Source organism: Neophocaena asiaeorientalis, unplaced genomic scaffold, assembly GCF_003031525.2.
Source record: "Neophocaena asiaeorientalis asiaeorientalis breed wild unplaced genomic scaffold, Neophocaena_asiaeorientalis_V1.1 scaffold264, whole genome shotgun sequence".
Classification (NCBI taxonomy): domain Eukaryota; kingdom Metazoa; phylum Chordata; class Mammalia; order Artiodactyla; family Phocoenidae; genus Neophocaena; species Neophocaena asiaeorientalis.
The window spans coordinates 6,924,136-6,949,945 of NW_020185332.1; the positions used below are offsets into that span (position 1 = coordinate 6,924,136).

The window sequence follows — 25,810 nt, forward strand, 5'->3', positions numbered from 1 at the left end:
AATTTTAAACATTATCTTAACTATAAGCACACTTTGTATTTCATAGTTTAGAATTATTTTAGTTATGGGGAATCCACCAGTGAAATCAGTTCAATAAGTGGCTGAAAACATGGCATAAAAAAATAACCTGTTTACTCTATGGACCTGCGCAGAGGTTCAAGTTGGTTGCAGTTGTTTTGCATTTACTCCTTAATCACGGTTCAACTGCTTAACGGCAAACAGCTGTGCACATTACTGCTGCCTTTAATCCAGTTAGGATACCGTTTGGGATTACGTAAACGCAAATACAAACTGAAGTATTTGTCTTGCATTAAGCATAAATTTTAAATACAGATTCTCCCGAATTGAAATTCTGTGATTCACAAACTAAACGCTTGCAGAGTTAAATGAATTGCCGCCCTGGTTCGTTAAGAAATACTTGGCTATAAACTTCTCAGAATTTGGCTTCAATTCTGTATTACTGGGTCTTCAACAGTATTACGCTGAACACACTTGCGGCATAAAATGTGACTGCCTTACATTTTCTAATTGTGCGTCTAACAGTGGAGAAGAGTCTGTAAAATTGTAATTCTCTTATTAACGATTTACTGAACCTGGTGAATTACTTGGGAGCTAAACCTGTTTAGCGGTCTGAGGCTTGAAAGCTGCGGCCGCACGCTCCTGTCTCCACGTCCCTCCCCTCTCACAAGACTTGAGTGGCTGGCGGGAGCAGGAATGGGCGGGGCTCACGGGCCTACGTCATTTCCAGCTTCTGCGAGTGCTTCCGGGACGTCGACCCAGCGCCGCTTTATGTGCGGCGGAACGAGAGGTACTTTGGCGAAGTAGGTATCTCTTCCTGGGTTCCTGGCCGAACCACTTCTGTTGCCTCCGAGGCGGGAAGCGCCTTTTCCACAGGTACTGGGTGAGCCTGCCCGCGCTCCCTGCCACCATTCAGAGCAGGCATTGCGTCCGTTGGGTCTTCTGCGAGGGCCTTTCCGGCCTGGGTTCGGCCCGTTACCGACTTCGCTGCCGGGATGGCCTCGCGGCGCTTCCCGGGGTGGGAAGGGAAGGAAAGGGAGGCGGCCGGGAGGCGGCTTGTTGTACTCGGAGCGCCCTGTGAACAGTCCGGAGGGTGAGGGGTTGGGGGGCAGGGGTCCTCAGCCCAGCACCATATTTTTAGCCAGATGAACGTCTTAAAGCTTACATGGTGATTTTTCCCCACAGTATCGGGGCGGGCTTGCGGGGGCGGGCGGCCCGTTTCTTAAGTGACTAATTGTTGTGTGTCTTCGGTGCTTGAAGTCCGCTTTCCAACCTCATGTGAACTCGTACCGGAATGAATTTAAACTGGATGGTTTGCTCAAGAAAGACTAGGACTGTGAGGTTACTTCCGAATGTGGAGCCTTCTACTTCAATTTTCTAAACTGCAAAATGTAGTAGTACTAAATTTACGTGGCTCATACCACATCTGAAAGAATTAAACATTTCACAGGGAATTTTTAGAAATCTGAGATTATTAAAGCAAGTAATTTAAACAAACATTTAAATAACATAGCTATTTCTAAAATTATTTTTTATTGAGGTGTAATTGACCTATAACTTAACTACATTACTTTCAGGTGTACAGCATAATGATTCAATGTTTGCACACCTTGTGAAAAGATCACCACAATAAGCCTAGTTAACAACCGTCACCAAACATAGTTGCAAAAAAATTTTTTTTCATGTGATGAGGACTTTTAAGATCTACTCTCTTAGCAACTTTCAAATATGCAATGCAGTATTAGTAACTCTGGTCACCATCCTGTACATTATATCCCCATGACTTATTTTATAATTGCAAGTTTGTAGTTTCACCCATCCTTTTCCCCAACCCCCAATCTTCTATCTATGAGCTTAATTTTCTTCTCTTTTGTTGTTTAGTTTCCACATGTAAGTGAGATCACGTGGTGTTTTTTTTCTCTGACTTATTTCACTTGGTGTAATGACCTCAAAGCCCATTCACATTGCCCCAAATGGCAGGATTTCATTTTTCTAAATGTCTGAATAATATTCCATTGTATTTACCGCATTGTTTTTATCCATTCATCCCTGGATGGACACTTTGATTGTTTGTGTAGCTTGGCTATTGTAAATAATGCTGCAGTGAAAGAAAAATGCATGTATCTTCTTGGGGTTTTTTTTGGGGGGGAGATATAGTTGATTTACAATGTTATGTTACTTTTAGGTGTATAGCAAAGTGAATCAGTTATACATATATCCACTTCTTTTTTTTTTTAAGATTCTTTTCCCATATAGGTCATTACGGAGTATTGAGTAGAGTTCCCTGTACTTTACAGTAGGTCCTTATTAGTTATCTGTTTTATAGATAGTAGTATGTATATGTCAATCCCAATGTCCCAATTTATCCCCCCGCTTTTCCCCCTGGTAACCATAAATTTGTTTTCTACATCTGTGACTCTGTTTCTGTTTTGTAAATAAGTTCATTTGTACCATTTTTGGAGATTCCACATATAAGTGATACCATATGATATTTGTCATTGTCTGACTTACTTCACTCAGTATGACAATCTCTGGGTCCATCCATGTTGCTGCAAATGGCATTACTTCATTCTTTTTTTTTTTCATCTTTATTGGAGTATAATTGCTTTACAATGATGTGTTAGTTTCTGCTTTATAACAAAGTGAATCAGTTATACATATGTTCCCATATCTCTTCCCTCTTGCGTCTGCCTCCCTCACACCCTCCCTGTCCCACCCCTCTAGGTGGTCACAAAGCACTGAGCTGATCTCCCTGTGCTATGCGGCTGCTTCCCACTAGCTATCTATTTTACGTTTGGTAGTGTATACATGTCCATGCCAATGTATCATTTAAAGCTTGTGTTTCCTTATTTATTTTCATTTTGGATGATCTGTCCATTGGTGAAAGTGGGGTGTTGAAGTCCCCTACTATGAATGTGTTACTGTCGATTTCCCCTTTTATGGCTGTTAGTATTTGCCTTATGTATTGAGGTGCTCCTAGGTTGGGTGCATAAATATTTACAATTTTATATCTCATTCTTGGATCGATCCGTTGATCATTATCTAGTGTCCTTCTTTGTCTCATCTAATAGTCTTTATTTTAAAGTCTATTTTGTCTGATATGAGATTTGCTACTCCAGCTTTCTTTTGGTTTCCATTTGCATGGAATATCTTTTTCCATCCCCTCACTTTCAGTCTGTATGTGTCTCTAGGTCTGAAGTGGGTTTTTTGTAGACAGCATATATACGGATCTTGTTTTTGTATCCATTCAGCCCGTTTGTGTCTTTCAGTGGGAGCATTTACTCCATTTACATTTAAGGTAATTATTGATATGTATGTTCCTATTCCCATTTTCTTAATTGTTTTGGGTTTGTTATTATAGGTCTTTTCCTTATTTGGCCCCGTCTCTGAGTGTCGGTCGCCAGAGGGCGTCTGTTCTTCGCTCAGACAGGATGGGGTTAAAGGAAACGCTGATTCGGGGGCTCTGGCTCACTCAGGCCAGGGGGAGGGAGGGGCACGGAGTGCGGGGCGAGCCTGCAGCGGCTGAGGCCGGTGTGATGCAGCAGCAGCCTGAAGTGCGCCGTGTGTTTTACCAGGGAAGTTGTCCCTGGATCCCGGGACCCTGGCAGGGGCGGGCTGCATAGGCTCCCCGGAAGGGGGCTGTGGATAGTGACCTGTGCTCACACACAGGCTTCTTGGTGGCGGCAGCGGCAGCAGCAGCCTTAGCGTCTCCTGCCGGCTGCATAGGCTCCCCGGAAGGGGGCTGTGGATAGTGACCTGTGCTCACACACAGGCTTCTTGGTGGCGGCAGCAGCAGCCTTAGCGTCTCCTGCCCGTCTCTGGGGTCCGTGCTTTTAGCCGCGGCTGGCGCCCGTCTCTGGAGCTCCTTTAAGCAGTGCTCTTAATCCCCTCTCCTCGAGCTCTGGAAACCAAGAGGGAAGAAAAAGGCTCTTGCCTCTTCGGCAGGTCCAGACTTTTCCCCGGACTCCCTCCCGGCCAGCCGTGGCGCACTAACCCCCTGCAGGCTGCGTTCATGCCGCCAATCCCAGTCCTCTCCCGGTGCTCCGACCAAAGCCCAAGCCTCAGCTCCCAGTCCCGCCCCTTCTGGTGGGTGAGCAGACAAGCCTCTCCGGCTGATGAGTGCTGGTCGGCACCGATACGCTGTGCAGAAATCTCTCTGCTTTGCCCTCTGCCCCCCTGTTGCTGTGCTCTGCTCTGCGACCCCAAAGCTCCCCCCATCCGCCACCCGCAGTCTCCGCCCGTGAAGGGGCTTCTAGTGTGTGGAAACCTTTCCTCCTTCACGGCTCCCTCCCACTGGTGCAGGTCCCGTCCCTATTCTTTTGTCTCTGTTTATTCCTTTTTCTTTTGCCCTACTCAGGTACGTGGGGAGTTTCTTGCTTTTTGGGAGGTCTGAGGTCTTCTGCCAGCATTCAGTAGGTGTTCTGTAGGAGTTCTTCCACGTGTAGTTGTGTTTCTGATGTGTCTGTGGGGAGGAAGGTGATCTCCGCGTCTTACTCTTCTGCCATCTTTCCCCTCTCTCCCTATTTCATTCTATTTTTGTGGCTGAGTAATATTCCATTGTATATATGCCACATCTTTTTTATCCACTCCTCTGTCAGTGGACGTTTAGGTTGCTTCTGTGTCCTGGCTATCATAAATAATTCTGTAATGAACACTGGGGTGCATGTATCTTTTTGAAGTACAGTTTTCTCCAATTATATGCCCAGGATTGGGATTGCTGGATCATGTGGCAGCTCTATATTCACTTTTGTTTTGTTTTGCAGTACGCGGGCCTCTCACTGTTGTGGCGTCTTCCGTTGCAGAGCACAGGCTTCGGACGCGCAGGCTCAGTGGCCATGGCTCGTGGACCCAGCCACTTCGCGGCATGTGGGATCTTCCCGTACCGGGGCACGAACCCGTGTCCCCTGCATTGGCAAGCAGACTCGCAACCACTGTGCCACCAGGGAAGCCCAATATATTCAGTTTTTTAAGGAACCTCCACACTGTTCTCCATAATGGGTGCACCATCAGTGTAGGGAGGGTTCCCTTTTCTCCACACACTCTCCAGCATTTATTGTTTGTAGATTTTTTTGATGATGCCCATTCTGACCAGTGTGAGGTGATACCTTATTGCAGCTTTGATCTGCATTTCTCCAATAACCAGTGATCTTGAGCATCTTTTCATGTGCTTCTTGGCAATCTGTATGTCCGCTTTGGAGAAACATCCATTTTGATCTTCTGCCTATTGTTTGATTGTTTTCTTTGTTTTGTATATTGAGCTGCACGAGCTGTTTGTATATTTTGGAGATTAATCCTTTGTAGAGCGCCTCGTTTGCAAATATTTTCTCCTATTCTCTGGGTTATTTTCGTTTTGTTTATGGTTTCCTTTGCTGTGCAAAAGCTTTTAAGTTTAATTAGGTCCCACCTGTTCATTTTTGTCTTTATTTTCATTACTCTAAAAGGTGGGTCAAAAAAGATATTGCTGTGATTTATGTCAGAGAGTGTTCTGCCTGTGTTTTCCTCTAAGAGTTTTATAGTATCTGGTCTTACATGCAGGTCTTTAATCCATGTCAAGTTTATTTTTGTGTATGGTGTTAGAGAGTGTTCTAATTTCTTTTTACATGTAGCTGTCCAGTTTTCCCAGCACTACTTACTGAAGAGACAGTCTTTTCTCCATTGTATATTCTTGCCTCCTTTGTCATAGACTAGTTGACCATGGGTGCATGGGTTTATTTCTGGACTTTCCATCCTGTTCCATTGATGTATATTTCTGGTTTTGTGCCAGTACTATACTGTTCTGATTACTACAGCTTTGCAGCACACTTTGAAGTCAGGGAGCCCGATTCCCACAGCTCCATTTTTCTTTCTCAAGATTGCTTTGGCTATTCGGGGTCTTTTGTGTTTCCATACAAATGGTGAAAGTTTTTGTTCTAATTCTGTGAAAAATGTCATTGATAATTCGATAGGGATTGCACTGAATCTGTAGATTGCCCCAGTTAGTATAGTCATTTGGACAATGTTGATTCTTCCAATCCAAGAACATGTTATGTCTCTCCATATGTCTGTGTCATCTTTCAAGTTCTTTCATCAGCGTTTTATAGTTTTCAGAGTACAGGTCTTTTGCCTCCTTAGGTAGATTTATTCCTAGATATTTTATTCTTTTTGATGCAATGGTAAATGGGATTGTTTCTTTAATTTCTCCTTCTGCTCTTTCGTTGTTAGTGTATAGAAATGCATCAGATTTCTGTGTATTAATTTTGTGTGCTACAAGTTTACCAGATTCATTGATGAGCTCTAGCAGTTTTCTGGTAGCATCTTTAGGATTTTCTATGTACAGTATCATGTCATCTGCAAACAGTGACAGTTTTTTTTTTTTTCTTTTCCAATTTGGATTCCTTTTATTTCTTTTTCTTCTCTGATTGCCATGGCTAGGGCTTCCAAAACTATGTTGAATAAAAGTGGTGAGAGGGCTTCCCTGGTGGCGCAGTGGTTGAGAGTCTGCCTGCCGATGCAGGGGACACAGGTTTGTGCCCTGGTCCGGGAGGATCCCACATGCCACGGAGCGGCTGGGCCCGTGAGCCATGGCTGCTGAGCCTGCGCGTCCGGAGCCTGTGCTCCGCAACGGGAGAGGCCGTGACAGTGAGAGGCCTGCGTACTGCAAAAAAAAAAAAGTGGTGAGAGTGGACATCCTTGTCTTGTTCCTATCTTAGAGGAAATGCTTTCAGCTTTTCACCGTTCAGTATGATGTTAACTGTAAGTTTGTTATATATGGCCTTTATTATGTTGAGGTAGGTTCCCTCTATGCCCACTTTCTGGAGAGTTCTTATCATAAATGGGTGTTGAATTTTGTTAAAAGTGTTTTCTGCATCTGTTGAGATGATCATATGGTTTTTATTCTTCATTTTATTGGTGTGGTGTATCACACTGATTGATTTGTGGATATTGAAGAATCCTTGCATCCCTGGCATAATTCCCACTTGATCATGATGTATGATCCTTTTAATGTGTTGTTGGATTTGGTTTGCTAGTGTTTTCTTGAGGAATTTTGTATCTATGTTCATCTGTCATATCGGCCTGTAATTTTCTTTTTGTGGTATCTTTATCTGGTTTGGGTATCAGGGTGATGGTGGCCTCATAGAATGTGTTTGGGAGTGTTCCTCTGCAATTTTGGGGAATAGTTTCAGAAGGATAGGTGTTAACTCTTCTCTAAGTGGTTGATAGAATTTGCCTCTGAAGCCATCTGGTCTTGGACTTTTGTTTGTTAGAAGTTTTTAATTACAGTTTCAATTTCACTACTTGTGATTGGTCTGTTTATATTTTCTAATTCTTCCTGGTTCAGTCTTGGAAAGTTACACCTTTCCAAGAATTTGTCCAGTTTATTGGCATATAGTTGTCCAGTTTATTGGCATATAGTTGCTTGTAGTAGTCTCTTAAAATCCTTTGTATTTCTGTGGTGTCCATTGTAACTTCTCAGTTTTCATTTTTTTAAAACATCTTTATTGGAGTATAATTGCTTTACAATGGTGTGTTAGTTTCTGCTTTATAACAAAGTGAATCAGTTACACATATACATATGTTCCCATATCTCTTCCCTCTTGCGTCTCCGTCCCTCCCACCCTCCCTATGCCACCCCTCTAGGTGGTCACAAAGCACCGAGATAATCTCCCTGTGCTATGCAGCTGCTTCCCACTAGCTACCTATTTTACGTTTGATAGTGTATATATGTCTATGCCATTCTCTCACTATGTCCATTTCTAATTTTATTGATTTGAGCCCTCTCCCTTTTTTCTTGATGAGTCTGGCTAAAGGTTTATCAGGTTCATCTTTTCAGAGAACCAGCTTTTAGTTTCATTGATCTTTTCTGTCATTTTCTTCATCTGTATTTCACTTACTTATGCTCTCATCTTTATGATTTCTTTCCTTATACTGACTTGCAGTTTTGTTTGTTCTTCTTTCTCTAGTTGCTTTAGGTGTAAGGTTAGGTTGTTTGAGATGTTTCTTATTTCCTGAGGTAAAATTGTAGTGCTATAAACTCCCCTCTTAGAACTGCTTTTGCTACGTGCCATAGGTTTTGGATCTTCGTGCTTTCATTTTCAGTTGTCTCTAGGTATTTTTTGATTTCCTCTTTGATTTCTTCAGTGATCCATTGGTTGTTTAGTAGCATGTTGTTTAGCCTCCATGTGTTTGTGTTTTTTACAGTTTTTTTCTTATAGTTGATTTCTAATCTCATAGCGTTGAAGTCAGAAAAGATGCTTGATATGATTTCAGTTTTCCTAAATTTACCGAGGTTCACTTTGTGGCCCAAGATGTGATCAAGCCTGGACAGTGTACCATGTGCACTTGAAAAGAATGCGTATTCTGCTGCTTTGGGATGGAATGCTCTATAAATATCAGTTAAGTCTAACGTGTCATTTAAGGCCTGTGTTTCCTCATTGACTTTCTGTCTGGATGATCTGTTCATTGATGAAACTGGGGTGTTAAAGTCCCCCACTATTATTGTTACTATTGATTTCCCCTTTTATGCCTGTTAGCATTTGCCTCATATATTGAGGAGCTCCCGTGTTGGGTGCATATGTATTTACAATTGTCATATCTTGGATTGATCCCTTGATCATTATGTAGTGTCCTTCCTTGTCTCTTGTAACATTCTTTATTTTAAAGTCTGTTTTATCTGATATGAGTATTGCTACTCCAGATTTCTTTTAATTTCCATTTGCATGGAGTATCTTTTTCCATCCCTTCACTTTCTGTCTGTATGTGTCCCTAGGTCTGAAGTGGATCTCTTGTAGACTGTGTGTATACGGGGTCTTGTTTTTGTATTCATTCATCCAGTCTTTGTCTTTTGGTTGGAGCATTTATTCCATTTACATTTAAGGTAATTATCTTTATGTATGTTCTTATTGCCATTTTCTTAATTGTTTTGGATTTTCTTTTTAGGTCTTTTTCCTCCCATTCCTCTTTTGTTCTGTTCTCTTTTGATGACTAACTTTAGTGTTGTGTTTGGATCCTTTTTTCTTTTTTGTGTGTGTATCTATTGTAGATTTTCAGTTTGTGATTACCATGAGGCTTTGATATAGCAGTCTATATATAAATAAGATTGTTTTCTGTTGCTGGTCTTAATTTCAAATGTATTTCCCATATCCTGTATTTGTGCTGATTTCGATATCATATTTTTGATACGATATCAAATTGCTGATTTTGATATCATATTTGTGTGTGGATGATTTCCTACCTTTACTGTATGTTTGCCTTTAACAGTGAGTTTTTCCATTTGTAATTTTCCTGTTTCTCATTGTGGCCTTTTCTTGTCTACCTAGAGAACTTTCTTTAGCATTTTTTGCAAAGCTGGTCTGGTGGTGCTGAATTCTCTTAGCTGTTGCCTGTGTGAAGCTTTTGATTTTGTTGTCGAATCTGAATGAGAGCCTTGCTGGGTAGAGTATTCTTGGTTGTAGGTTCTTACCTTTCATCACTTTAAATATATTTTGCCACTCCCTTCTAGTCTGCAGTTTCTGCTGAAAAATTAACTGATAACCTTATGGGAATTCTCTTGTATGTTATTTGTTGCTTTTCCCTTGTTGCTTTTAATATTTTTTGTGTGTTTAATTTTTGTCAGTTTCATTACTGTGTGTCTTGGCGTGTTCCTCCTTGGGTTTAATCCTTTATGGGACTCTGTGCTTCCTGGACTGGGGTGACTTTTTCCTTTCCCATGTTAGGGAATTTTTCAGCTATTAATCTCTTCAAATATTTTCTCAGGTGTCTTCTGTCTCTTGTCCTTATGGGACTCATATAATGTGAATGTTGGTGCATCTAACAAAGTCTCAGAGGTCTCTTAAACTGTCCTATTTTTTTTTTCATTCTTTTTTCTCTGTTCTGTGGCAGTCATTTCCACCATTCCTTCTTCCAGCTCCCTTATCCGTTCTTCTGCCTCATTTATTCTGCTATTTATTCCTTCTAGTGTAGTTTCATTTCAGTTATTTTATTGTTCATTTCTGTTTGTTTCTTCTTTAGACCTTCTAGCTTGCTCTTAAACATTTCTTGCATTTTTTAGGTCTGTGCTTCCATTCTTTTTCCGAGATCTTGGATCGTCCTTACCATAGTTACTCTGAATTCTTTTTTGGGTAGATTGCCTATCTCCACTTCATTTAGTTGTTCTTCTGGGGCTTTATTTTGTTTTTTCGTCTGAGACATATTTCTCCAATATCGCATTTTGTCTGACTTTCTGTATTGTGGGCCTGTTCCACAGGCGGCAGAGTTGTAGTTCTTCTTGCTTCTGCCCCCTTGTGGATGAGGCTGATCTAAGAGGCTTTTGCAGGTTTCCTGGTGGGAGGGACTGGTTCCTGCCCACTGATGGGTGCAGCTGGGTCTTGTCCCTCTGGTGGGCAGGGCTGTGTCAAGAGGTGTGTTTAGGCCTTCCCTCGTGGCGCAGCGGTTGAGAGTCTGCCTGCCGATGCAGGGGACACGGGTTCGTGCCCCAGTCTGGGAAGATCCCACATGCCATGGAGCGGCTAGGCCCTTGAGCCATGGCCGCTGAGCCTGCGCGTCTGGAGCCTGTGCTCCGCAACGGGAGAGGCCACAACAGTGAGAGGCCTGCGTACCACAAAAAAAAAAAAAAAAAAAAAGAGGTGTGTTTAGCAGGCAGCTGTGGGCTCGGGATGACTTTTGGCAGCCTGTCTGCTGATGGGTGGGATGTGTTCCCACCCTGTCAGTTCTTTGGCCGGAGGTGTCCCCGCACTGGAGCCTAGAGGGTGTTGGGTGGGGCCAACTGTTGGTGAGAAAATGGCGGCCTCTAGGAGGGCCCATACCAATGAGTACTCCCCAGAACTACCTCCACCTGTGTTTTTGTACCTGCAGTGAGCCACAGCTGCTTCCTGCCTCTACAGGAGACCCTCCAATACCAGCAGGTAGGTCTGGCCCAGGATCCCGTGAGTTCACTGCTTTTTCTTCTGGGTCCTGGTGTGCACAAGACCTTGTGTGTGCTAAGAGTGAAGTTTCTGTCTCCCCCAGTCCTGTGGAATTCCTGCAGTCAAACGCCACAGACGCTCAAAGCCAGATGCTCTGGGGGCTCCTCCTCCCATTGCCAGACCCCCAGGCTGGGGATCCTGATGTGGGGCTCAGAACTTTCACTGCTATGAGATAACCTCTGTGGTAATCATCATTTTCCAGTTTGTGGATCGCCCACGCATTGGGTATGGGATTTGATTTTATTGCGATTGTGCCCATCCTGCCATCTCAATGTGGCTTCTTCTTTGTCTTTGGATATAGGATATCTTTTTCGGTAGGTTCCAGTCTTTTTTTGTCAATAGTTGTTCAGCAGTTAGTTGTGATTTCAGTGTTTTTGTGAGAGGAGGTGAACCCATGTCCTTCTACTCTGCCATCTTGTCTCCCATCCCACAGTTTCTTTATCCATTCATCCTTTGATGGACACTTAAGTTGTTTTCATGTCTTGGCTATTGTGAATAGTGCTACAGTGAACATGTGGGTGCATATATCTCTTCCAGTTAGTGTTTTCTTTTTCTTCGGATAAGTACTCCAAAGTGGAATTGTTGGATCATATGGGAGTTCTCTTTTACTTTTTTGAGAAACGTCCATACTTTTCCATAGTGGCTGCACCACATTTTGCATGCCTACCAACAATGCACAAGGGTTCCCTTTAATCCACATCTTCACCGACACTTGCTATTAATTGTCATTTTGATAATAGTTATTTTAACAGGTGTGAGGTGATAGTTCACTGTGGTTTTGATTTGCATTTCCCTGATAATTAGTGATGTTGAGCAGCTTTTCATGTACCTGTTGGCCATCTGTATATGTTCTTCGGAAAAGTGTTCACATCCTTTGCCCAACTTTTTTTATAGAAGTATAGTTAATTTACAACATTGTGTTAGTTTCAAGTGTACAGCAAAGTGATTCAGTTATACATATATTATAAATATATATATGTATTTTCAAGTTCTTTTCCCTTATAAGTTATTACAAGATATTGAGTATAATTTCCTTTGCTATACAGTAGGTCCTTGTTGCTTACCTATTTTATATGTAGTGTTGTGTATATGTTAATCCCAAACTCCTGATTCATCCCCTGCCCCCTCCCCTCCCCAATTCCTTTGGTAACCATAAGTTTGTTTTCTGTCTGTGAGTTGATTTCTGTTTTGTAAATAAGTTTATTTATATCATTTTTTAGATTCCACATGTGATATCGTATGATATTTTGTCTTACTCTGTCTGTCTTCACTTAATATGATCATCTCTAGGTCCGTCCATGTTGCTGCAAATGTTCTGTCCAATTTTTAATTGGATTGTTTTCTTTTTTACTATTGAGTTTTATGTATTCTTTATATATTTTGGATATCAGGCCCATATGAGATACATGATTTGCAAATATTTTTCCCCATTCAGTAGGTAGCCTATTTTTTTTATGGTTTCCTTTGCTGTGCATAAGCTTTTTAGTATTATCCTGTCCCATTTATTTATTTTTGCTTTTATTGCTTTTGGTGTCAGATTCAAAAAATCATCACCAAGACCTGTGTCAAGGAGCTTACCACCTATGTTTTCTTCTAGGAGTTTTAGGGTTTTTATGGTATTAGGTCTTACATTTCAAGCCTTTAATCCATTTTGAGTTCAGTTTTGTGTATGGTGTATGATAATGGTCCAGTGTCTTTTTTCTTGGATGTGGATGCCCAGTTTTCCTAGCACCCTTTATTGAAGAGACTGTCCTTTCCCCATTGTCCTTCCTTCCTTCCTTCCTTCCTTCCCTCCTTCCCTGCCTCCCTCCCTCCATGGCTTCTCTTGTTGCAGAGTACAGGCTCTAGGCGCACAGGCTTCAGTAGTTGAGGCGCGGGGGGCTCTATCTACAGCGCAGGCTCAGTGGCTGTGGCGCAGGGGCTTAGTTGCTTCGCAGCATGTGGGATCTTCCCAGATCAGGGCCCGAACCCGTTCCCCTGCAGTGGCAGGCAGATTGTTAACCACTGCACCATCAGGGAAGCCCTCCCAATTGTACATTCTCGCCTCCTTTGTTGTTAATTACTTGACCATACATGTGTAAGTTTATTTCTGGGCTCTTTATTCCATTCATCTAACATCTGTTTTTATGGCAGTAATGTACTGTTTTGATTACTGTAGCTTTATGATAGAATTAGATATCAGCAAACATGATGCCTCGAGCTTTGTCCTTCTTTCTCAAGATTGCTTTAGCATTTTGGCGTCTTTGTGGTTTCATATATATTTTAGGACTGTTTGTTCTATTTGTTTGAAAAATGCCATTGGAATTTTGATAGGAATTGTGTTGAAACTGTAGATTGCTCTAGGTAATATGGATATTTTAATAATTTTGATTCTTCCAGTCCACGTGCATGGAATTTCTTTCTGTTCATTTGTGTCATATTCAGTTTCTTTCATCATTGTCTTATAGTTTTCAATGTCCAGGTCTTTCATCTCTTTGGCTAAATTTATTTCTCTTTGACTAAATTTATTTCTAAGTATCTTGTTCTTTTTGATGCAATCGTAAATGGGCTTATTTCTCTTTCTGATAATTCATTATTAACTTATAGTTATTTTCTGGTAACTCTAAGACTTGTTAAATGGGCAGGACACAAGATTCTGTACTCTCACTTTGTCAAGTTTATATCTTCTTACTGGGACCCCTTCTTGCCCTTTTTATCCCCCCTCAGCTACCCACATACATTTTACTAACTGATTTTTTTGTGTTCATTTATTTATTGAACAAATATTTCATTGTCTCCTATTACGTCTCAGGTAGTGTTTGTTCTAGACGCCTGGTTTACTTCAGTGAACAAAAACAGACAAAAGTCCCTGTCCTGGTAGGTCGTACAGTCTATTGAAGGATACAGAAAATAAACATAAACTAAGGAAACTGTATAACATGTTAGAAGGTGATGGTGCCATCAAAGAAACATAGCAGGGTGAGGGGGATTGGGCAGTTCCAGAGTGGAGGTGGGAGTTGGGGTTTTAAATATGGTGGTCTGTTTAGGCCTCATTAAGTATGTGCTATACTTGAAGGAATTAAGAAAAACAAGAGGATATCTGGGAGAAGAGCATTCCGGGTGAAAAGGACAGTCTTTACAAAGGCTTACATAGGCAGAAACATGTCTGTCATGTTCCAAGAAAAACAAGGAGAAGCCAGTTTGTCTGGAGAAGGGCAAGAACAAGGGGGAGATGGCAAATGAGGTCAGTGAGATAATGGGTAGCCAGATTATTATAAGGACTGAATGAAATGGAAACCATGGGAGGTTTGCACAGAGAAGAGATATGTTCTAACCTGTGTTTTAAAAGATCACCTGACTGCTGAATTGGGATTAGAATCTCAGGGGCAAGCATGGAAGCAGGGAAAGCAGTTAGGAAGCTATTTCAGGAATCCCAATGACAGGTGATGGTGGCACATACCAGGGTGATAACAATGGACATGGTGAGAAATGGTTGGATTCTGAATCCATATTGAAGGTAGAGTTTACAGGTTATGCTAGGGATTGGATGTGGAGGTAAAATGGCCAGACTGGGGGTAGGGAGGGGTGGTCGGGAATAACTTCGAAGGTTTTTGCCTAAGCCCATAGAGGTATGGAGTTACATCAACGGAGATGGGAAGGACAGCACATAGAGATGTTGAGTAGGCAGTTGGATCCAGGAGTGAGAGTTCAGGGCAAGGTCGGTTCTAGTATATGAATTTGGGAATCATCAGCAATGGTATGTAAAACCATGACACAAAGCGATATCACCAAGGAACAAGTGTAGACAGAAAGCAGAGAACCAAAGCGGTGTCTTGTGACATTAAGAGTTAAGGGAGAAGAGCCTCAACCAACAAACAATATTGAGAAGGATGAACCAGTGCGTTTAAGAGAACAGCCCAAAAAGTGTACTGTCCCAGAAGCTAAGCCAAGATCCTTTATCAAAGAGGAGGGAGTAATCAGCCATGTCAAATGATTAAGTCTGGTGAGAACTAAGAATTGAGGATTATTAGTTTTAGCATTGCCACCGGTGAGTTTCACCATGTTTCATTTGAGCGCTTGAGGCAAAACTGTATAAGGAGTGAGTTTAAGAGAAAATGTGAGAAAAGGAAAGAGAGACAGTGAGTACAGACAACTCAGGAGTTTTTGCTGCAAAGAGGAATAGAGAAATAGAGTGTAGCTGGCCAGAGAAGCGAGTTGAGACTATTTTTTTTTAAGATGGGAGAAGTGCTGCCTGTTTGTTTGCTGATGGGAAGGATCCGTAGAGATGGGAAATTTGATAGGGATAGAAGGAATAGTTGAATTGTTGGAAAAATATCCTGTCTGTAACAGGGGAGATAGGACCAGATCCACAGTTAGAAGGATTGTATTTAGGTAACAGCATGGATAGTTTGACTATAGTGACAGGCAGAGTATGTGGGTGTAGATATTGGTAGGTGGTTAGATGTAGTTTTGAGAGTTGAAGTTTTCATTGCTTCACTTTCCTCAGTAAAGTAGAAAACCTATTCTAAATGTATCTAAGCGCAATACAGTTTGATATTAGCATTATGACATATCACCCGGTTATTTATTCACTAACAAATACTTATTGAATTCATACTAGGCATTGTTCTAGATGGTAAATATATAACTGAGCAAAAGTCTTATCTTGAGGGAACGTCTGTTTTAGTGGATGGAAATAGAATAAGCATATATATGTCAGCTTCAATTAGTGATATAAATGAAAATAAAGCAGTGTAAAGGGGAAGGGAGGTAGTTCTTTCTTATAGGTTGGTCACAAAAGTCATTTCTGATGAAGTGACATCTGAGCAGAGATCTGAATCGGATGAGAGGTAAGCCCTGCAGGTGTCTGCGCAGTACATTTGAAACAGAAAGAACAGCCAGTGCGAAGGCCCTAAAGCAGGAACATCTTGCCATGTTTGAGCAAGGGACTAGTATGGCTGAAGCAGAGTGAATGAGGGAGTAGGTGGAAGAAGTCAAGTTCAGAGAGGTAGTGGGGCGGGGGGGCCCAGATCATGCAGGCCTTGTAAACCATTAGGAGGACCTTGGTTTTTACTCTGAGATAGGATGCTGCGTTGGGAGGTTTTGAACAGATGAGTGATATGATTTTATTTGTGTTTTAAAAGGCTCAGCATGGCTTCTCTGGGGGCAGGGGTGGGATAGACAAGGGTAGAAAGAAGGAGACGCCTTACTTGCCTGTCACCATAAATCTTAGTGACAGGTTGATGGTGACTTAGTGCTAGCAGTGGCGATGGTCAAAGTTGTTGGATCCTGGTTATATTCAGAAGGAAGAACTGAAAGGATTGGCTGACAGATGGCACGCAGGGTGAGAGAGAATTTGACTATGAGGTTTTGGGGCCGTCTTACTGGAAGACTAGATTTACTGTTAATTGAGGTGGACAAACCGAGGGCAGAAAAGGTTTGAAGGTGTATCCAGAATTTGGTTTGTAACAAATTTAATTTGATCTACCACTTTATGTTTCCATCCAGTGTGTCAAGTAGGCAGTTTTATACATGGCAACACGGGCATATAAAAGGTCAGGACTGGCAATGTAAGTTTGCACATCATCAGCAGATAAATAGAACATATTTAAAGCCATAAGCCTAGATGAGGTAACTAAGGGAGTAAAGCGTATAGAGAAGACATGAGAAGCTTTGGGGCACTCAAGTAGTCAGTTACAAGTTAGATTGCTGAGGAGCAACCAACAGAAGGAAACAAGAAATAGTACTATCCAGTGAGGTGGGAGGAGAAAACTGAATGTGGGGTCCCAGAAGCCAAAGAAAAGACTTCAAGAAGGCAGACATGATCAAGTGTATCAAATGCTCACTAGGTGTGTAATGTGAAGACTGATAACATTATTTTTGCTGAGTTTTACCTGATGTTTACTCCTGAGTACGCCTGTCTCCTTCTGTCCATCTCTAAACTGAAAGTGCCATGAGGTCAGGTATCTAATACATGACATGTAGTAAAAGCTCAGTATTTGCTGAATATGTGCTACTGGCACCCTCTCAGAGCCCTCATCCCTCATCTCTTTCTAATCTTGCACTTGAGTACATTGTTTACACTGCTGCCCATTTGTCTGACCTTTCCTGTCTAGAAAGTGTCAGGGGCTCCCCATTACCTGCATTATAAAATCCTGGCACCTCTCCTGACAAATCCATCCATGTCATCTTTTTCAGCCTCATCTCCTACCACTTCCTATGCATACCTATACCCTAATATGGAACAATTTATAGTTCTGTCTACAGACTGTATTATTTCATCCTTCTATGGCTTTACTCATTCTATTTATTTTTTCAGCCTAAGATGACTCCTCCTTTGCTTGGCTAAAGTCTAGCTTGAAGAATCAGGAAGCTTTTGTTAGCCAACTCATTCAGTCCACAGGCAGCCTCCATAATAACTCTATATAATCTCTATCAGTTCTTATTCTCTAACTTTTTTATGTGTCTGTTACGTTTTCTAAAGTATAAATTTTTTAGGGTCAGAAGTGTATCTTTCTTTATCTTCCTCTCCATTGTACCTGTCACAGTGCTATCTTCTGGGTAGGCACTCTAAATACTGAATTTCAAGAGAACAGGAAAATGAGGGGGAAGGCATTCAAATGTGAGCTGAAGATTGTCTGGATCAGTGGCTTGACAGTAAGTAGAAAAGAATGGTACATGGTAAATTCTAGACGAGGTCAAAAGGTAGATATTTGAAAGAAATGGTAAAGATGTACATTTTAATATATATATCTATACTTTGTACAAAGGAGTATAAATGCCTATGTCGAAATAATAGAAAAAATAAAAACTATTTTTAACTATTCCTTGCAATTCTTCAGTTATTATATAGTATGCTAATAGTATATATTAGAAAATATGAAGTAGACTGTTACATATGTAATTTATAATTTTTTTTAATACTTTCATATTAAATTTTTAGGATATCAATGCAAGCCTGAATAAGAAAAAGAATTTCTCCCTCCTAAGCCATGGCATATCAGTTGTACAGAAATACCACTTTGGGAAACAGTCTTCAGGAGAGCCTGGATGAGCTTATACAGGTGAGGGAGTAAAAATCAACATTTTTATTTAGATGGATCTATAATAATTCTTGTTCTCATACTTATGAGAATGGCATAGTCTACGTAGCTTTAAGATAACTTTGGATAAGTTAATACAAGTCTTGAGATTTTTTTTTTTTTTTTTTTTTTTGAAGGGGAGAAGAGGTCAGGGCAGAGATGCAGAAGCTCTGGCTCTTGCCCATGGAGCACGAACCCGTGTCCTCCGCATTGGCAGGCGGACTCTCAACCACTGCGCCACCAGGGAAGCCCAAGTCTTGAGATTTAAATTAGAATTTTGAATTTATATTTTAATTTTAGGAAAATTAACCTTTTTATGTAAACCTCTCATCCAAGAACATATTTCCATTTATTTTCATATATTTTGAGCTTTGATAAGATTAGACTTTTTTTTTTAACGTATTATTGGTCCCAAGTTTTTTATTTAAAAGAAACTTGGTTCCTTCAATTTATTGAACACTTCTTTCCAGATACTGTGAAGGAGTGGTAGACAAAGTTTTGTCCTGGTGTTGTAACATCACTGCATGTTTTCTTTTCAAAATTATGTTTGTGTCAAGATAATGCAAGAAAATATTGCCAGCCTTTACTTCTTAGTTGTCAGTTATGGCAAAAAAAGAAAAAGGGATTCTAGTTTAGAGGCTCTGGTTAATTAACCTCAGTTAAATTTTAGATGATAATTCATAATTTTTTGTTTTTTTAGCTTTTTAAAAAATTTTATTTTTTGCTGTGTTGGGTCTTCGTTTCTGTGCGAGGGCTTTCTCTAGTTGCGGCGAGCGGGGGCCGCTCTTCATTGCGGTGTGTGGGCCTTTCACTGTCGCGGCCTCTCTTGTTGTGGAGCAGAAGCTCCAGATGTGCAGGCTCAGTAGTTGTGGGTCACGGGCTTAGTTGCTCTGCGGCATGTGGGATCTTCCCAGACCAGGGCTCAGAACCCGTGTCCCCTGCATTGGCAGGCGGATTCTCAACCACTGCGCCACCAGGGAAGCCCTATAATTCATGTATTTTTGTTTTATTTTTTCTTTAATGTTCTTCTCTAAGAAGATTCATGACCTTTATTTTTTCTCAGTCTCAACAGATTACCCCCCAGCTTGCCCTTCAAGTTCTACTTCAGTTTGATAAGGCTATAAATTCAGCGTTGGCACAGAGGGTCAGGAACCGAGTCAATTTCAGGGTAAGGATATTTTCTTAAATCTAGAAGCTGCACCATGGTTGTTACAGTAGTGCTTTTTAGGACACCTACATATTTATTAATCATAAAAAGAGATGGCTTAATCAAACTTTGGAACTTGTTTGATAACAACTAAATCCTGCTTGATTAAATCTGTATACTAAGTTCATCCACTTAATGTGAGATACAGAGTTGTTTTTAGATTCTTATTCCATTGTTTTTCACAAATCAGCCTGTGTATGTTTGGCTACCTTCCCTGAAGAGTTACTGAGATTTCAAATGTCTGAAACATTATCTGCAGGATTGAAGGTAAGTGAGAGTAATCTCTAAGGATCAGTTATGTTTTTTAAACTCTGACCAGGGAAGTTCAGAGTTCTTTCTAGAAACTTCACGTAGCCTCCCACCTACTCTTAGATAACATGGTTTATAAAGACCTGACCTGTTGGCAGATAATGGTCTCTTCTGGTAGCTTGGTCTCATTTGAATCATTTCTACTTTGAAATCCCAAACTGAACAAGACTGTCTTTCTCAATTCGATGGTAAATTCAGATTACAAGATATGAAAATCAACAAATGAAAAGAATATAGATGTTAATTTGCATTTAAGAGAACATCAGTGTTTGGGGTTTTTGGTTTTAGTTTGTGATGAAAAGCACAAAAGAAAAATTTTATCATTTATTTAACGAACATTTCAATGCCTATTAAATACGAGGCATTGTTCTGGATATTGGGTATACAGGGCAAAAGAAGCCAGGCCCCGTTTGACTTATTTTAGTGAAGGGGTAAAATCTGCATGTATTTTATATTCATATAAATAAGTCACATGATTTTCACATGCCTAACAATTATCTGGAGTAAAACGTGGCTTTATAAAATTTTATCAGTGGATTCTTGAATGTTTAACAGTAATAATGCTGGCAAAGCTTCCTTTTTGTACAACCCTACATACAACTGTGCCTAGTTTGTCATTCAGAACCTGATCCTTTAATTCTAAATTGATCCATGTTGATACATACTTGCCCATGTAGAAAATGTGTTTGACTACTTATCAGAGTCGTAGGGTTCACAAGGCCTGAGTGGTCTTCTAGTTGTATTATTGTAGGTTTCTAGTTTAGCAAAAGGTAAATTAACTGTAAAAAAGTGTTAGTCAGTAGATATATGTAAAAAATATATGTATTTATTAGAGGTGCATTAAAGATACAGTTTAGCCACATGTTATCTATCATATAGAAGGAAACTTTTAATATAAAGAACAGAATTTCAGCATAGTTGAATGTTCACATGCTAATCATAAATAGCAGTGACTTTCCTGGTTCAAGTCATTGATACATCTGCCACCAACTGGATATGACAGTAACCCACACACTTATAAGATCACTGATTATACACAAGCCAGAAATGAACATTGAGGTTGGCCTTTGGTTGTTCAGCCTTCCAGCGGCTCAAACTATAGTCCAGGAAGAGATGTAATTAAAAAAAAATTTTTTTTTTACGTTCACAACTCTGCATCTTTTTACTTAATACGTCCTGAGTGATTTTCTATGCATTACTCCCACCTCTCCACTGAAACTTCTCTTGCCAAGTTATTTATTGCTAAATCTAATGCATAATTAGTGATACTATTGATTAGTCTCTTTTGAAACGCATACTTCCCTTGAAATCGTACTATTTTGGCTTTTTTCTTCTATTCTCTGGCCTCTCTTCTCAGACTACTTTGTATCACTTCATTGCTGGTTTTCGTTAAGGGTTATCTAGGGGTCCACATATTCTCCTTGAATGATCTCATCCAGTCCTTGGCTTTAAAATTGATATGCTCCCATGCTTGCTTCTACACTCCAGCTGCTTACTGGATATGGTAAGATGTAGCTGAAACTCAAATTTAACTTTCCTCCCAAACCAGTTTTTTCTATGAATGCGTTGTTACACAAGCCAGAAACTTGGGAATAACGAAGATTTCTGTGTTCCCCACCCTACCGTATCCAGTTGGTTATCAAGCGTTGACAGATCTACCTTTTAAAATCTCTCCACTTCCCGGGATCCCCTTGCCTCTGTTATCGCCCAGCCACTTTCACCTGTCTGATTCAGCCAGCTAAAAGCTATCGGCTTCTTAGCTTGACTCTCCTTCCTCCAGTCAGACTCCCCTCTAGTCTGTTCATGTTATCACCAAAAATGCAAAATGCAAATCTCATCATGTTACTCCTCTGCTTGAAATCGTTCATTGACGTCCTAATGCCTTCACAATAGGGAAAAGCTTGCCCAAGGTTCTCCATGATCTCTCTCACCATAGGACCTCCTGTCATATTCTCCTTTCAGGAACTTACTATCCCATTCCAAGTGTTTGTCTTTCTTTCTGCTGTCCCACCTTTCCCTTGACTCTTTTTCATTCTTTGGGAGTCAAGCTTTCTCTGTCCTACTTGGATGCCTCTACTGTACTCCCATTGTACCCAGTAACAATCTTTCATAGCACTGTTACACTATGTATTTACTTGTTTTAGTGATCTCCCCTGCTAACCTAAGCTTCTTGGATGGCAGGGATCCTATGTGTATTGCTTACCGTTGTATCCTCAGTGCCTTGTATAGTCTAACAAATAGTAATTATTCATATTTATTAAATTTATTCATTCATAGCCATTATAATTCCCGTAATCATTCTAACTTAAGCCATTAATGAGAACTCAATTTTTGATATCACAAGTAACACTGCAGGGAACAGTTTTGTGCTGAATTCTTTTTTCTGAAGGCATATAAATGTCTCATTGAATACTAGATTTCATATGTAAATACTTGTGCATGTATATCTCTCTCAGGTTTTGATTATATTCTGTTGGTGTCCACCCTTGCACCTTCATCACACTTTTCGAAAAGTTCCTTTTAATGTTCAGATAAAATTTTTTTAGGAGAAATATGTATTAATTAGAAGAATGTGAGTTGCACAGGACAATAATGTAATTTTTGTGGCTAATACAGTAGTGCATCTGAGCTATAAGTCACAGGATGAAAATGAACGTTTCTAGGAATTCCCTGCTTTTGTACAAATTCAGAGAATCAACATACACAGTAAAATCGGTTGCGTTTAAAAAGTATTTTTTAAAAAGTATTTATATAAAAAATTCAAATGCATTTTCATAATTTAGCCACATGAGGGCAGTAGAAATACAGATTCAAATTTCCATTCAATTTTTCTTCAGATTTCAGGTAAGTAATTTGCAGGCTTTTCTAGTGCTGAAAATAGTCTGCTAACTAAACTATTTTTTAACTCTTCCTGTAAGTGATTAACAAACACTTAAGATTGCTTGCTTAAGCTTTTCCTTAATTTTCATCCTATTTTGAGAATTATGTACTTGTAGCTAGGTTTTCTTAAATTGTCTGGAGAAAAATGTGAGGGAGAAAAAAATGACTTTTCATGGTTTGTCTAAATGTTTTGTTTTAAAGGGCTCTCTAAATACATACAGATTCTGCGATAATGTGTGGACTTTTGTATTGAATGATGTTGAATTCAGAGAGGTGACAGAACTTATTAAAGTGGATAAAGTGAAAATTGTAGCCTGTGATGGTAAAAGTAAGTGTTTGCCCTAATTACTGTGAAAGCAAAGCTACTTGAAATCTTGTTTTCATGAGTCTTTAGAAAACTTTCATCTGACATTAAGGGAGAAAATGGCCAGTGATCCACTCCCAGATAGAGAGCCCAGGCTTCTTTCTCAGCTAGATTCTGGATTCCAGATCTCACATAGTCCTCTTACTAACTTTAGGTATAAACATTTCATATGGTATAAACATAAACATTTCATATGACACACAGACTACTTCCACAGGTTGACTTTGTGTGCAGGGTCGGGGGGAAGCATATTACTCAGCTTTTCTTCCCTATTTCAGTTGCAGATTTGAAGTGTTTCTAAAGCTTTCCTTTTTCTTTAAGGAAGTGTTTAATTTCAACAATTTTATCCTATGGTTTCTGTTTTGTTGGATACCTATACATTTCAAAAATGATTATTTAAAAGACTTTAAATAACCATAAGAGCCTTATCAGTCATAATAGTAAATATCTAGTCCTCTGATCTGTTACATGCAGATATTTTTACAGCAGACCTAGGAACTTCTTCAGGTCCTTAAATGTTTCAAAAACTATACATCTCTGCTTTCTGTTCCATGATTATTTTCTTTTTACTAGTTGAATTTTAACTATATAAATTATACTTACTTTTACTTTGTAATCTGAACAATTTGTGTTTAAAGCAGCTATTCCTGAAATTAAATAGAGAATACTGTCACTTTCCAAGAAGGGGAATTTTGAAAAGCAAGAGAAAGAGAAATGTAGAAAGCAGGACCCTCCGTTTCTCAGGTTGTAGGTTAGGTTTTTTTGTTTTTATGTTTTGGGTTTCAAAGAAATGCCCTATCACTGAAAAGCTAAAAAGACAGAAAACTACACAGAAGAAAAACGTCATTTGTAACGTCATCTGGAGATAACATATCACTTAATATTTTAATGTGTAACCTTCTAGTCTTTATTTACACATATCTTTACAGTAATATATGTATGCACGTACTCATCTGCAAATATATCCTTTTTCACACATAAGTCATTAACTGTTCTCTTAAACCTGATTTTTGATAGCTGCCTAGAATTATATACATACCTTTATCCCTTTTTAAAGAAATATCTTCCAGATGTCAGAGTCTCTGAAACTAGCAATGGTACAGTGGCTCACACATTTCATTTCGGAAGGTTAACTAGGGATAATCATTCTAAGAACTTTAAGATGACTTTTTTATATAATTACCAAATAGCTTGTTCTTTGCTGTAACAACAAAAAAAATCTCTGTTTATAATTTTATAGTTCCTGGATCACAGATAACATTTCTGTATGTCAGATAATGTATACTTTTTTTCATGTCTTTCTTATAATTTAGGCTAATAGTACCCTTATAACCCTTACGTTTTCAGATTTTTACTAGACTATAGAATTTGAGCATTAATGTATAATTTCTAGACCACTATCAAAATGAGTTAATAATGATATGGATCAGCACTGTTCATAAAACTTGCATGCTGATGGAAATGTTTCCTGTCTGTACCCTCCAATAGCCACATCTGACTGTTAAGCACTTGAAATGGATTAGGGCAAGTGAGAAATTTAATGTTTTAATTTTTATTTAATTTTCTTAACTTTAAATAGCCACATGTGGTTAGCCAGTAGCTACCACATTGGACAGCACAGATGTAGACTAGTAGAGTGTCAATCAATCAATCATTTGAAACATAGCCAAGAACCAAAAAGTCAGTGAAGGCCCCCGAGCAAGCTTAATAATATCAAAGAGTCCATGTAAACATATGTATTTTACTTAGAGGTAGTCTTTAGAGTATATTTCTCTTGCTTCTTAAAGATACAAGATTGTCTGTTTTTTTCACACTTCAGTGTCTATAAAATACAAATCCGCCTTACCTACTGCAGTGGCTTCTGAGGAACTTGCCCCACTTACAGCACAGTACAGTAATTGTTCTTCAAAGAAACGATTGTTGAGTATTCAAGAAAAGCTTAGGGCTTCCCTGGTGGCACAGTGGTTGGGAGTCTGCCTGCCGATGCAGGGGACGCGGGTTCGTGCCCCGGTCCGGGAGGATCCCATATGCCGCGGAGCGGCTGGGCTCGTGAGCCATGGCCGCTGAGCCTGCGTGTCCAGAGGCTGGGCTCCGCAACGGGAGAGGCCACAACAGTGAGAGGCCCGCGTATCGCAAAAAAAAAAAAAAAAAAAAAAAGCTTAGATTGTGTTCCATGCACTCGTGTCAGCAGAAAATACAATCAATCATTAAAGTAGAAATAGTTGTGGCATTTAGAGGTAGAAGCTTAAGTAATAATAATACCATTCCTTAGTAACCAGATAAAGGCAGTACTACTGCGAAATAAGCCCATTTCTTCTAAAAGTCAGAGAAGCAGAGAAAGTGATTGATAGTGGCTAGAATTTTGGTCTTTTTCTCGCCAGGAATTAAAACTATTCTCTTCTATGTTATAGTCCTTTGTGGTTTTAAATTTGTGGACAGTAGAGGACTTGAAAAAAAGTATAGCAGCTGTATGAACCAAATGTAGCATAACTTGATTTCTCTTAACGTAAATGTGGAGACTGAGCGTTAACTTTCCTTTTAAGACAGAGGGAAAAAGACATTTACGTGCACAAGGTATTACTGTGGTCAGCTTTTCTTTTCCACCCTTGTCTCCCCTTCTTCACCACCATTAGTTCCTGTTTTACTTTTGAAAGAAAGATTTTTCTCAACATATTTAAATTTAAGTTGCTGCTTGAATTTACTGTGTCTCTCCTCTGTTTCCTAGATACTGGCTCCAATACTACAGAATGAATAGGAAAAAAATGGCTTTTTAATGCCATCCTGTTATTGTTCATCGCTTTTTGAAGAGAAGCATAGAAGAGACCTTTTTTTTTAATTTATTCTAGCATTGCAGAAATGACTACACTGTGCCGTACTATCAGAGAATTCCAGTAGAAAGAAGCTTATAATTCTGTACCTTGTTACATTACCTTATTATACAGCATGAAGAAACAGAACTTTTTTTTAATGACAACTCAAACATTGTGGCCTTCCTAAGACCATTCTTTAATAAATTCATTTTAAAACTCAA

General features: G+C 39.8%; 1 protein-coding gene across 4 annotated transcripts; it reads left to right on the top strand.

The window, feature by feature from the left end:
* The first annotated feature begins 762 nt into the window (after positions 1–762).
* GTF2A2 (general transcription factor IIA subunit 2) lies at positions 763–25,810 on the top strand. Of its 4 annotated transcripts, none has more exons than XM_024735242.1 (5): positions 763–821; positions 17,881–18,001; positions 19,083–19,187; positions 22,617–22,743; positions 25,505–25,810. In XM_024735242.1, exons 2-5 carry the CDS (start codon positions 17,930–17,932, stop codon positions 25,528–25,530), a joined length of 330 nt encoding a protein of 109 aa, XP_024591010.1. In that variant the 5' UTR covers positions 763–821; positions 17,881–17,929; the 3' UTR covers positions 25,531–25,810. The 4 variants fall into 4 exon arrangements, with proteins under 4 accessions (XP_024591010.1, XP_024591008.1, XP_024591009.1 ...); XM_024735240.1 differs by having other exon boundaries at positions 764–894; XM_024735241.1 differs by having other exon boundaries at positions 770–901.

Excerpts from the sequence above, each read along its gene's own strand:
- GTF2A2 (XM_024735242.1), top strand. The coding sequence starts at position 17,930 with ATGGCATATCAGTTGTACAGAAATACCACTTTGGGAAACAGTCTTCAG. Across the intron at positions 18,002-19,082 it reads GCCTGGATGAGCTTATACAG|TCTCAACAGATTACCCCCCA; the intron begins GTGAGGGAGTAA and ends ATTTTTTCTCAG. Across the intron at positions 22,744-25,504 it reads TGTAGCCTGTGATGGTAAAA|ATACTGGCTCCAATACTACA; the intron begins GTAAGTGTTTGC and ends TCTGTTTCCTAG.